Below are 13833 nucleotides of genomic sequence, written 5' to 3'. Positions count from 1 at the left end.
TTATTTCGACTCTGCTGCTTTAGGATGTGTTCTTGTAAAAAGCTATTTCCAGCTAGGTCCTTGCATCATATTCCTACCTATATACTTCAGTTACATCCTTTTCAGTACAGCCTCCAAATTTTGAAGACAGCCCTAGTGGTTTGGGAGAACCAAGAACATCTGTGCTATCACTTGGCTCAGCCATTGCTCTCTTAATACTGAAAATGTCTGTCTGTTGCCTCTCATTTCCTTTCTCCTTTTCTTTCTCCTCTCTTATTCCGTCCCATTCCATTCTTTTCTGTCCCTTCCCTTTTGCCTTCTCCCTCTTTATATATATTTTATTACATGTGGTATATGTATGTGTGTGTGTGTGTGTGTGTGTGTGTGTGTGTGTGTGTAAATGAAGACTTTCTCCATCTCTCTCTTTTTCTTCTGGTTTTTTTTTTTTTTTTCCCTATAGCAGTAATCAAACTGGGAAAATACTAAAAAGAATTGCCATGAATCTGGGGAAGTAGGCCGGACGCAGTGGCTCATACTTATAATCCCAGCACTTTGGGAGGCCAAGATGGGCAGATCACCTGAGGTCAGGAGTTTGTGGCCAACATGGTGAAACGGTTTCACTGTCTCTGCTAAAAATGTAAAAGTTAGCCAGGTGTGGTGGCAGCACCTGCAGTCCCAGTTACTTGAGAGGCTGAGGTAGGAGAATCGCCTTAACCCGGGAGGTGGAGGTTGCACGCTACTGCACTTCAGGCTGGGTCATAGAGGGAGACTCCTTCTCAAAAATAAGTAAATAAAATAATGGAAGTAATTTTTCTCTTCTAATTCTACTACATTATAAATTTTATTTCTGTTACTCCTGGCCAGTGCTCAGGGTATGCGGAATTAACTAGCCAAATGTTGTATAGAGAATATATACTAGCATGGTCTATTTCTTATGTGACCTATTCTCCAGATGTCAGCCTGGTTTGTTGTTGTTGTTGTTGTTTTTTCACTTTTTGCTGCAAGTCCACGTAAGTCTACTGCTTCTAAATCTTTACTTCCGTCCAGAGTCTAACCAGATTTTATCAGCTTAATGAAGAGCTGGTTCTTTCATTAGGTTTTTTGATGATAAACATAAGATATGGGATGAGAATGGCCATCCGTGAATTCCTGAAGGGCAGGAACTATTCCTTATTCATCTTTATCTCCTAGTCCAGCGTGGTGCCTGGCACAAGGTGCTTAGTCAGTATTTTCAGGCAAAGATAAATTGGTGCATTTTATTCTGAACTTTGTGACAGACATGTGCAACAAACTGATCATTGTGAAAATATAACTTTTGTGACATCAATTTGCCTTTCCCAAAACGAAGTTTTCTTACATAACAAACATTTTGTAACAACTTGTATGAATTCTGTAAATTATTGAGTGAGCTTCCAATGGGGAACTCTTATCTTTTTATTCTCCTTCATATCAAATGGTATTATCATATTGGTATCAGAACTTTTTTTTTTTTTAAGATGGAGTCTTGCTCTGTCGCCCAGGCTGGAGTGCAGTGGCGCAATCTCGGTTCACTGCAACCTCTGCCTCCCTGGTTCAAGCAATTCTCCTGCCTCAGCCTCCCAAGTAGCCAGGACCACAGGCGCGTGCCACCACGCCTGGCGAAATTGTTATATTTTTAGTAGAGACAGGGTTTCACCGTGTTAGTGAGGATGGTCTCCATCTCCTGACTTCGTGACCTGCCTACCTCGGCCTCCCACAGTGTTGGGATTACAGTTGTGAGCCACTGCGCCCGTCCATAACTTTTTTTTTCCACAACAAACATCTGTAATTAGATATTTTATTTGAAACTTCTTAAATTATCCCATAGGTTTAAAGTAGGAAAGGAGACCATTTTTTCAAATATTTTTTTCTTTTTAACACCTACCTCTTACACAAAAAGACAACTCATTTTTTTATGATAAAAGGAGCCCTTGGGAAAAAAATGCACACATTCTTCTAATGTATTTCTGTATAGATAGGAAAAACTATACCTGTGGTTTTAAAAAATCAATGATAATTCCTGTGGTTTATAAGAATATGGTTTGGCAGTCAATTTTGTAATAGAACGATAAAACGAAATTATTGATTGATTGCTAATTCTGTTATCCAAAGCTATCTCTCTGTATTGGAAACCTATAAAAATAACCAAAGGTGATTCTTCATTGGAATCCTAATGTCTATAAAATCAGACTAGGAAAGTTTGAGTAGTTAAGTGGTCAAGAATCTTCTGTTCATTTTCCTTTTTTCTCATTTTCTTTTAGAACTGCCATTGGATGACCAGAATTCCCTGTAGCTGATAATGTTGGGAATAAACTCTGCAAGTTTCTTTGGCATTCAGTTGTTAAAAACAAATAGGATGCAAATTCCTCAACTCCAGATTATGAAAACAGTACTTGGAAAACTGAAAACTACCTAAATGATCGTCTTTGGTTGGGCGGTGTTCTTAGCAAGCAGAAGCCTTGGCCAAGGTCTGCTGTTGACTCTTGAAGAGCACATAGCCCACTTCCTAGGGAATAGAGGTGCCACTGCTACCATGGGTAATTCCTGTATCTGCCGAGATGACAGTGGAACAGATGACAGTGTTGACACCCAGCAGCAACAGGCTGAGAACAGTGCAGTACCCACTGCTGACACAAGGAGCCAACCACGGGACCCTGTTCGGCCACCAAGGAGGGGCCGAGGACCACACGAGCCAAGGAGAAAGAAACAAAATGTGGATGGGCTAGTGTTGGACACACTGGCAGTAATACGAACTCTTGTAGATAAGTAAGTGTCTGACTCACAGTCACCTCCAATGTAATAAAAAGCGTTCTGCCAGGAACCATGACTTTTAGGACTCCTTCAGTTTGCTTAGGACATACTCACCAAGCCTTGTACTCACAGGGCAAAGGAGAATATTTTAATTCTCCTCTGATGGCAGAGTAAATTATAAGATTGGGTGATTTGCTTGCTGTCATCTGCTCTGTCTGGAAATGTATAGAGTAGAGTAGATATGGAGTGAGTTTATGCTGCTAGCTACAGTAGGAAATGGTTTCATGAAGGCTCACTGTTAATGGTGCATGCCTGTCTATTCCACTGACCACAGATTCAAGGTAAGTTGTTTTACCAAGAACATGGCTACAGGCAACTCTCTTGGCAACATAAGGACAAAAGTCAAGGAGAGTTTTCATTATCCTTTATTTGATCCTTACCCATTTAGGAAGTATGTCAGTTGAAACTGCAAGGCACACCTTTACCTGTTTTGTCTTTTCTCTGCTTTGTCTACCTCTAAGTACAAAATCCCACATTGAATAACAGTGAAATTAAAGGGCATCATTCAAGTGGAAAGAAACATTTAAGATTGTGTAGTTAAGAGCACAAAGTTTAGGACCATGATGGGCCCGATTCTAGTTCTGGCCCATTGCCTTACTAGCTGCATGACATTGGATAAGTTACTTCTTAAAGCCTCAGATTCCTCATCTATAAATGGGATAATACTGTTTCTACAAGGATTATCATGAGATAGTGTACATAAGGCATTTAGTGTGGAGCTTTGTACTTAACAGTTGCTCAGTAAATGGTAGGATTTTTTATAGTTACCTATGTGTTATTTTTGCTTCAGGCCCTGCTAGTAAATTTAAGTATATAAACATTTGATAGTCACATTTATAGAAATCTGGTTTCGTTTAGTTCCTTAAAAATTAAGCATAAAACAGTGTACTGTGAATACAAACAAATTTTTAGAAATATATTAGACTTTTCCATAAAATATTGGAGCATTTGTTAGTCTTCAAGAATAATAATTTTTTGGCCAGACACAATGGCTCATACCTATAATCCCAACATTTTGAGAGGCTGAGGTAGAAAGATAGCTCAAGGCCAGGAGTTCAAGACCAGCCTGGGCAACATAGGGAGACCCCATCTCTACAAAAAAATTTAAAAATTAGCCAGCACAGTGGCATGTGCCTGTGGTCCCAGCGACTCAGGATTCTAAGGCCGGAGTACTGCTAGAGCCCAGGAGTTTGCAGCTGCAGTGGGCTGTGATCGCTCCACTGCACTCTAGCCTGGGCAATAGAGCAGGACCCTGTCTCAAAAATAATTAATTGCAAAAAAAATTTTGACCGGGCGCGGTGGCTCATGCCTATAATCCCAGCACTTTGGGAGGCCGAGACGAGTGGATCACGAGGTCAAGAGATCGAGACCATCCTGGTCAACATGGTGAAACCCTGTCTCTACTAAAAATACAAAAATTAGCTGGGTATAGTGGCGCACACCTGTAGTCCCACTACTCGGGAGGCTGAGGCAGGAGAATTTCTTGATTGAACCCAGGAGACGGAGGTTGTGGTGAGCCGAGATCACGCCATTGCACTCCAGCCTGGGTAACAAGAGCGAAACTCTGTTGCCCATGCTGCAGTGCAGTGGTGCACTCTTGGCTCACTGCAACTCCGCTTGCCAGGTTCAAGTGATTCTCCTGCCTCAGCCTTCTGAGTAGCTGGGATTACAGGTGCGTGCCACCATGCCCAGCTAATTTTTTTGTATTTTTAGTAGAGACAGCATTTCATCGTGTTAACCAGGATGGTCTCAGTCTCCTGACCTTGTGATCTACCCGCCTTGGCCTCCCAAAGTGCTGGGATTACAGGTGTGAGCCACCGCTCGTGGTCCCCCTTGCTATATTTTAAAAGAGTGACATGGTATACAAACCTCTTTTTTTTAACTTCACTCAACATTGAAATTTATGTTGCTATATATAAATCTACAACTGCTTCTGACTGCTACAGAGTATTCCTTTGTATGCTTGAAAGTACTATATTTTGTTACATTTTTCATCTGGTAATGGTCACTTAGGTTACTGCCAAATTTTTGTTCCTACAAATAGCACTGCAATGAATAGCACAAATCTACATTGATTTTTAGACCTGTGTAAAAATTTATCTGGAACCGTTGCATATATGCATACTTAATTTTATTATTGCCAGATTATTCTTCAGAAATGTTTGCATCAGTCAATTACATTATTTAAACAGCCATCATCTAATGAGTATATGAAATGACCATGCTAATTCCTATATCACAGGGTTATTCTGAGGATTAAATAAGTTAAGACAATAGCTTTTTTGGGTTTTTTTCCTCACAGTAAAACAGAGACCCATAATATGTAAACAAATAAGTGGCGAGTTGTTAAGCAGTTAGAATTGTTTAGTGGAAAACATTTCATTATTGAAGTTCCCCTGAAGCACTTTTTAAAGATTTCTGGGATCACACCACTGACTTAAGGTATATAATGCCACTTTGGAGCAATGTCTGGAATGTTAAATAGTTCCTTAAGTTTGGTATTGTTTTCTTGTAATACCATTTTATGAAGTATAAGCATGTAGTGGTATTTCAGAAGGAAACTTCAAAATGAAGATGTGTTTATAGGCCCTTGCTTCCATAAGTCCTCAGATGGGATTGTCATCTCTCTTCCTGGCATTTCTCTGAGGTAAGTATGAAGAAGATGATGTTGACCTTCCTAGCTTGTCTCAGTTGGCATTGAGCCTCTAAGGGTAAAGCTGAGAGTAGGCTGTGGTCTCCAGTTTTAGTCCTGTGGTTTTACCTCAGGACACATACTAGTTCTTGTCTGTACCCACCTGCCCATTTTGTTTGTGGGCATTGTGGACAGTGACTATGGAAATAAGCACATACGGTACACATTAATCCTTATAGGTCATAGCTCAGGTTGTCTCCTCTACCTCATTCCTTACATGTGTTTTCATTCCTTCTGTCTCTTTTTACCCTCACAACTCCAGTTTGAATTTTTACTTGGAATTGTCATTTATTATTTCCTCAGGTTTAATGCCTTGAATTTTTTTTTTTTTTCAGTGATCAGGAACCTCCCTATTCAATGATAACATTACATGAAATGGCAGAAACAGGTATTTTTAGTTTTTTTTTTATTACTGTATAATGAATATATAATAATGAAGAAATGTAGCCACCTTTTGTTTTGTTTTGTTTTGTTTTGAAATAAGTCTCCAAAAAAGCTAGCATACATAACAAAGAAAAAAGCCCTTACTGTATGGAAATTTCCCTGTATAGGTGTAATAGGCAATGCATATTGTATCCCTTTTGTTTTTATCGTTGACAGATCTTTGACCATACTTTTCTGGAATGGAGAGGATATATATCTATAACTATATCTGTTCTGGAATGGAGAGGAGATATATACATATATACATACATACATACATACACACATACACACACATACACACTTTGAAACAGAGTCTCACTGTGTTGCCCAGGCTGGAGTGCTGTGGCATGATCACAGCTCAACTATACTTCAACCTACCCTGGCTCAGGTGATTCCCCCTACCTCAGCCTCTCAAGTAGCTAGGACCACAGGTGCATGCCACAATACTCAGCAATTTTTCTTTTTGTAGAGACAAAATTTCACCGTGTTGCCCAGATTGGTCTTGTACGCCTGGGCTCAAGAGATCCTCCTGCCTCAGCCTCCCAAAGTGCTGGTATATTACAGGCATGAGCCACAGCCCCTGGCCAAGGATATTTTTTGTTCCTTTGTTTCCTAAGTACCATTCTGAAAACAAAGCCAACTGCTGAGTATACTTCGTTTTCTCAGTTAACTCCTATGTAGTAAATAAGATGCTTAAAATTATTTTAATGTGAGAACTCAAGACCATAGCTTAACCTTTTTCCAAATGAAAGTACCCACAAAGCACCAGACTCCTGTAACTTAAGATGTTTTTACTCCACCTCAATGACTAGCAATTGATAATTATGTCCATGCCAAATATTAGCTGCTAAAAATCTATAGGCCAAAAGTGTTTCTTTTAATGTGAATTGATCTTGTGTGACCTTATAAGTTATATATTTTCACATTTTAAAAATAGCGACTCCATCATATAATCTTTTTGATTTGCTCTTAGATGAAGGATGGTTGGATGTTGTCCAGTCTTTAATTAGAGTTATTCCACTGGAAGATCCGTTGGGACCAGCTGTTATAACATTGTTACTAGATGAATGTCCATTGCCCACTAAAGTAAGTTAATAACTTATCTTTTATGAAACTATCATTTGTGCTTAAGCACAGGGTAAATTACCATAAAGAACATTTGATGTAATGTGTTTCATTTTTATACATGTGGGGTCTGTTTTATTTAATATTGATTTATTATGTAAATTTTTATTACTAATGAAGAATTAGATCCTCCTTTTTTTTTTCTTTGAGACGGGAGTCTCGCTGTGTCACCCAGCCTGGAGTGCAGTGGCGCGATCTTGGCTCACTGCAATCTCTGCCTCTTGGGTTCAAGCGATTCTCCTGCGTCAGCCTCCCAATTAGCTGAGATTACAGGCACCCACCACCACACCTGGCTAATTTTTGTATTTTTAGTAGAGACGGTATTTCACCATGTTGTGCAGGCTGGTCTTGAACTCCTGACTTCAGGTTATCCACTTGCCTCGGCCTCCTCCCAAAGTGCTGAGATTACAGGCATGAGCCACTGTGTCTGGCCCTCTGTCTTTTTTTTTTTTTTTTTTTTTTTTTTTTTTTTTTTTTTTTTTTTGAGACGGAGTTTCCCTCTTGTTGCCCAGGCTGGAGTGCAATGGCGCGATCTCGGCTCACCGCAACCTCCGCCTCCTGGGTTCAGGCAATTCTCCTGCCTCAGCCTCCTGAGTAGCTGGGATTACAGGCACACGCCACTATGCCCAGCTAATTTTTAGTATTTTTTTTTTAGTAGAGACGGGGTTTCACCATGTTGACTAGGATGGTCTCGATCTCTTGACCTCGTGATCCACCCGTCTCGGCCTCCCAAAGTGCTGGGATTACAGGCTTGAGCCACCGCGCCCGGCCTGTCTTTTTATTTATTTGTTTTTGAGACAGGGTTTTACTTTGTCACCCAAACAGTAGAGCAGTGGCACCATCACATCTCACTGCAACAGCCTTCCTGGCCCAGATGATCTGCCCACCTCAGCCTCTCATGTAGTTGGGACCATAGGTACACGACCCCATGTCTGGCTAATTTTGTATTTTTTGTAGAAATGGAGTTTCATCATGTTGCCCAGGCTGATCTTGAACTCCTGGGCTCAAGTAGTTGACCCACCTCAGCCTCCCAAAGTGCTGGGATCATAGGCGTGAGCCACCCTGCCCTACCACATTCTCTATCAAGGCTTTAGTTTAATTTCTGTTTTTCTTCTTCCTTTCTTTCATTCCTTTCTTTCCTCCTACTCCTTCCTTCCCTTTCCCCCCTTCCTTCCCCCTTTTCTTCCCCCTTCCTTCCTCCCTCCCTCTCTTCCTTCCTTCTTTTCTTTTCTTCTTTTCTTCCTTCCTTCCCTTGCTTCTTTTCTTCCTTCCTTCCCTTTCCTTCTTCCTGGCACCGCCCTGCCCTGCCCACACTGGAGTACAGTGACACAATCATGGTTCACTATATCCTCAACCTCCCAGGTTCAAGTGATCCTCTTGCCTCAGTCTCCTGTGAAGCTGGGACTACAGGTGTGCACCACCATATACCCAACTAATTTTTTAAATTTTTTTGTAGAGAAAGGGTCTCACAATGTTGCCCAGTCTGGTTTTGAACTCCTGGACTCAAGGGATCCTCCCACCTTGGCTTCTCAAAGTGTTGAGATAATAGACATAAGCCACTATGCCCAGCCTAGGTTAAAATGTTTAAAATGTTAAAAACAGAAGCGTTTAAGTCTGGGTGCGATGGCTCACACCTGTAATCCTAGCACTTTGGGAGGCTGAGGCAGGCAGATCACCTGAGGTCAGGAATTCAAGACCAGCCTGGCCAACATGGTGAAACCCTGTCTCTATTAAAATACAAAAAAAATCAGCCACGCGTGATGGCAGGCACCTGTAATCCCAGCTACTCAGAAGGCTGAGGCATGAGAATTGCTTGAACCTGGGAGGCAGAGGTTGCAGTGAGTTGAGATCGTGCCACTGCACTCCAATCTGGGTGAAAAAGTGAAACTCTGCCTCAAGAAAAAAAAAAAAGGTGTTTAGGTTTGGTGACGTGACTCAAGCTTGTAATCTCAGCCAAGGCAGGCAGATTGTTAGAGTCCAGGAGTTCAAGACCAACCAGGGCAACATGGTGAAACCTTGTTCCTACAAAAAATTCCAAAAGTTAATAGGATGTGGTGGTGCTTGCCTGTAGTCCCAGCTGCTCAGGAGGCTGAGGTGGGAAGATCAATTGAGCTCAGGAGGTTGAGACTGCTGTGAGCCAAGATTGAATCAACTGAGCTCCAACCCGGTTAAAAAAAGAAGTATTTGTATCTGAGGTGGTGATCTTTATTCAGAAGCTAGAACAGAATGTTCAGTTGCTGAGCTGATTTTCTTACCTTTCTCTAAGCAATTTCCTCATAACAAAAGTTTTAAAAATGTTACTAGGAGGAGAAACTGGGTGGCTCACGCCTGCAATCCCTGAATTTTGGGAGACCACGGCAGGAGGGTCAGTTAAGCTCAGGAGTTTGATACCAGCTTGAGCAATATAGTCAGACCTCGTCTCTATTAAGAAAAAAAAGAAAAAAAAAAAAAAACAAAAAAAAACAGGCGTGCTGGCTTATGCCTGTAATCTCAGTACTTTGAGAGACCAAGGCAGATGGATCACTTGAGGTCAGGAGTTCGAGACCAGCCTGGGCAACATGGTGAAAGCTCATCTCTACTAAAAAAAAAAAAAAAAATTAAAAGAAAAAAATTAGCCTGCATGATGGCATGCATGTGCCTGTAATCCCAGCTACTTGGGAGTCTGAGACAGGATAATCACTTGAACCTGGAAGGTGGAGGTTGCAATGAGCTGAGATTGCATCACTGCACTCCAGCCTGGGTGACAGAATGAGACTCCATCTCAAAAAAAAAGTTAAAATTGAAAGCGTTTTTGAATCTTACTCAAATGTATTAATGATTAGTATAATCTTGGTTATCCCTTATATAGAACAAAAGTATCAAACTTTCATTGCCTTAGTCCATGTGTTTTACAGAATTCTTTTTTTTTTTTTTGGATTCTGGCATCTTTTATTTTTAAGATGGGGTCTTGCTATGTTGCCCAGGCTGGTCTCAAGTTCCTGGGCTCAAGCATCTTTCTACCTTGGCCTCCCAAAAGCCATAGGATTGCAGGCATGAGCCACTGTGCCCAGCCTTGATTCTGGCATTTTGATTAATCTGTTTAAGCCCAATACAGGAAAACATTGTGGATAGAAGGGGAAAGTCTTTAGCCTAGTCACCAGTCAATTGACCTTTGCTTAGGCTTATAAGAGTTGCCTGTTTTAATTTGCCTTCAGCTCTGTTGGTTCATCCCTCTAATCCCAACACTTTGAGAGGCTGGAGGATCACTTAAGACCATGAGTTCAAGACCAGCCTGAGCAACATAATGAGACCTCCCTCTCTACAGAAAATTAAAATTATCTAGGCATGGTGACATGGACTTATAGTCTCAGCTACGAGGGAGGCTGAGGTGGAAGGATAACTTGAGCCCAGGAGGTAAAGGCTACAGTGAGCCATGATCACTTCACTGCACACCAGCCTGGGCAACAAAGTGAGAACAAAAAGAAAGAAAACTTTGGGATTTGTTTTTGCTTAGTAAAACTTTTTTTAAATGTAATTTTTAACTTCAAAATCACTGGCCTTTAATGTTAATAATCATAATGGCATTTGAGTGGGTTTAATCTGTTTAGTGATTCAAGAATATGTAGCATATATTTGATACAACTTACGCATTTCAAATGAAATAGAATCTATTAAGTCATGTAAGGAGACTTTCAGTTTGATCAGATATTTCCCATCAATAATGATATCATTGGGGTATATTGCATAATTTTTATATGGTCATTCTGAGTTTAACACCTGGTTAAAGCCTTTTTTTGGTGGTGGGGAGGGTGGACAGAGTCTTGCTCTGTCTCCGAGGCTGGAGTGCAGTGTCGCCATCTCGGCTCAATGCAACCTCTGCCTCCCAGATTTAAGCAATTCTCCTGCCTCAGCCCCCCAGGTAGCTGGGATTATAGGCACGCAGCACCACGCTCAGCTAATTTTTGTATCTTACTAGAGATGGGGTTTCACCATGTTGGCCAGGCTGGTCTCAAACTCTTGACCTTGTGATCCGCCAACCTCAGCCTCCCAAAGTGCTGGTTATAGCATTTGTCTCAAAAAATGGGTCTGGGATAATAACCTGTGTAGTATATAGTTCACATTCACTTGTACATTTTTGTTTTAGGATGCACTCCAGAAATTGACTGAAATTCTCAATTTAAATGGAGAAGTAGCTTGCCAAGACTCAGGCCATCCTGCCAAACACAGGAACACATCTGCAGTCCTAGGCTGCTTGGCAGAGAAACTAGCAGGTAATTTTGGGACACCCCACAGTGGAAGATCTTAAGTTATTTGACATTAAAGGGAAATTTGTACTGTAGGTCTTTGATCAAGCCTGCTATACCAGAAAGAATATCTTAAAAACGATATTGAAAGACGTAGACTAACTGGAAGAAAATTACTAAAAGGCTACAGAGGTGAATGCAATTTAATTTAGCTTTGTGGATTTTCAGGGAAAGTTTTAAAAGAAAAAAGTTGTGCTTATTTGCTTTAAGAATAAGGAGTGGGAAAAATAAAAAAGGGAAAAAAGCTAAATTCAGCATAACAAAGATATGTATGTGTGTATACTATGTATAATTTGCATATATACACTCTGCATAAAGTTTAGCTAGATTATGAAGACATACAAGGTAGGGGGAGAGGAAAAGGAACTTCAGATTGGAGCAGTTCCTGAGAAGCGAGTATTTAATTTATTTATGAACATTACCCATTTTAAGAAAGTTAGCAGCAAAGTACAGGGGCATAGTTCAGCTACTTCACGTGTTGTGGAAGAAACAATGGATTAGAAATCAACATGTGGCTGCTGGTTTGGACTCTGCCATGTGTTCCCCAAGTGCCCTGGAGTTAGTTACTTCACTCTGTGGGCTCACTTGCTTAACTGTGAAATGGGGCTGGTACTATTTTCTACCTCAGAGCAGGAGGCTTGAATAAGATAATGTGCATGAGAGTATTTTGTAAATGGTAAAAGAGTTCTACCAAAACAATTTGATCATTACTACTGTTTTAAAATAATATGGCATTTTAATTATATCAAGTGTTTGTTGTATTTGTGTAGGTCCTGCAAGTATAGGTTTACTTAGCCCAGGAATACTGGAATATTTGCTACAGTGTCTGGTAAGTGAAACATGAAAACTATTTATTCTTAGTCATCTAGAAGTGTGCGTCATCTAGAACTATGCATTTTCTCAAATTGCTGGCAGAGCCACTGGCACAGAGAATAGAATCACTTATGAATTTTATTTGCAGGTGTTTCCCAAGTGCTTGTTTATTCCCTCCTATGTTTAAAAAAAGAGAGTGGGATAAGAATTTATCCCAACCAGCAAAAACAGCTGAGTTGGCCTGGTTTAAAATTTGGTCATAAGAGAGCTGCTATGATTGGCTCTTGTGCATGTTCCTAGAGTTTGCCAAATGGTAATAGGGACCTCCACAATAGAAGCAAAATTACGTGGCATTCCAAGTCAGGAGGCCATCAGGTCAGATTCCCAGTATTTATAAATCTCTACTCCTCCCTGCCCTCTGCCTCACTGCTACTGTTCTTAAAACTGTTGTCACTGGAATATTTAATGTATTGTCTGTGAAGCTTGTGGTTTGCTAAGGTTGTGCCTTCAGATCTCTCATAGTGCTGGCCTGCGGTCTTGAATGGTCCGTATTTTTAAAAGTTATTTTTGTAGGCCCAGTGAGCATTGGCCTTTTTCAGAACTCTGGTCTGAAAACTCTTATTTGTAAATACCCACCTGATATGTGCTTAAAACACTTACCTTACTCTCAATGAGCACTCTGGGGATACAGCATGGCAGTCCTTTGATTTCAAGAAGTTTATTGGTTACTTGAGGAAACAGAACTACTCACAAGATAATTAGCCTCTATTTTATCACAGGATGTGATCATGGGAGAAATTACTTCCTCAAGACTAAATGAGGGCTGGGCTTAGTGGCTCACGCCTATAATCCCAGCATTTGGGAGGCTGAGGTGGGGCAGGTCACCTGAGGTCAGGAGTTCAAGACAGCCTGGCCAACATGAAAACCCAGTCCCTATTAAAAATAAAAAATTAGCTGGGTGTGGTGGCATGTGCCTATAGTCCTAGCTACTAAGGAGGCTGAGGCAGGAAATCACTTAAAACTGGAAGGCAGAGATTGCTGAGATTGTGCCACTGAACTCTAGCCTGGATGACAGAGCAAGACTGTTTCAAGAAAAAAAGACTAAATGAGAAGGTGAGGGAGATGGGTGATATGGGTAATGAGAGCTGGAGTGTCATGAAAGTCAGACTTCCTGATGAAGGTGGACCCTCAGCTGGGTCATTGCCATAAGATTAGGATTTTATTGTGCTCAGAGGAGAAAAATATGGGTTTCTTAGCTAAGGGAACATCACAGGCAGAAGCCCAGAGACAGAGAATTCTCTGATCAGAGAAGACAGAGTTCAGAGATGGGACACAGACTGAGTAGCCAGCTAGAAAGGGTTTAGGACCTGAAAAGCCAGGCAGAGGGGTTCAGATGGATATGAGAAGAAATAGAATGTAGAATAAGCTTTCCAGCATCAGGGATAGTGGTTATATGAGCTTTTCAGAACTTAGATGGGTACCAGGGAAGTGAGTGGGAATCCTCTGATGTTCTGGAGTGCTTCTGGTGACTCCCAATGCAGCAATAGGAAAAGAATGGCTATGAGAAGATGTCATGTTCAACAGATAGACCTTTCCTTAAAACGGAACTCATGAGATATGAACTTAACTGTAACTGAAAGAACTCACATGTTTTCTCCTGTCTACCATTAGCATTTATAGAATTCC

At 40.9% G+C, this 13833-nt stretch overlaps 1 protein-coding gene across 5 annotated transcripts in view; it reads left to right on the top strand.

The window, feature by feature from the left end:
- The window catches only part of RSPRY1 (ring finger and SPRY domain containing 1), a 54001-nt gene that overhangs the window by 13951 nt on the left and 26217 nt on the right, over nucleotides 1-13833 (top strand). For all 5 annotated transcript variants that reach the window (XM_003943476.3, XM_074402549.1, XM_074402543.1 and 2 more), the window contains 5 exons: nucleotides 2259-2763; nucleotides 5836-5888; nucleotides 6900-7012; nucleotides 11175-11301; nucleotides 12105-12163. In XM_003943476.3, the coding sequence (XP_003943525.1) occupies nucleotides 2414-2763; nucleotides 5836-5888; nucleotides 6900-7012; nucleotides 11175-11301; nucleotides 12105-12163 (702 nt within the window). In that variant the 5' untranslated portion in view covers nucleotides 2259-2413. The remainder of the gene's footprint in view (nucleotides 1-2258; nucleotides 2764-5835; nucleotides 5889-6899; nucleotides 7013-11174; nucleotides 11302-12104; nucleotides 12164-13833) is intronic.

Source organism: Saimiri boliviensis, chromosome 1, assembly GCF_048565385.1.
Source record: "Saimiri boliviensis isolate mSaiBol1 chromosome 1, mSaiBol1.pri, whole genome shotgun sequence".
Taxonomy (NCBI): domain Eukaryota; kingdom Metazoa; phylum Chordata; class Mammalia; order Primates; family Cebidae; genus Saimiri; species Saimiri boliviensis.
This window is presented reverse-complemented; position numbering and strand designations above follow the sequence as displayed.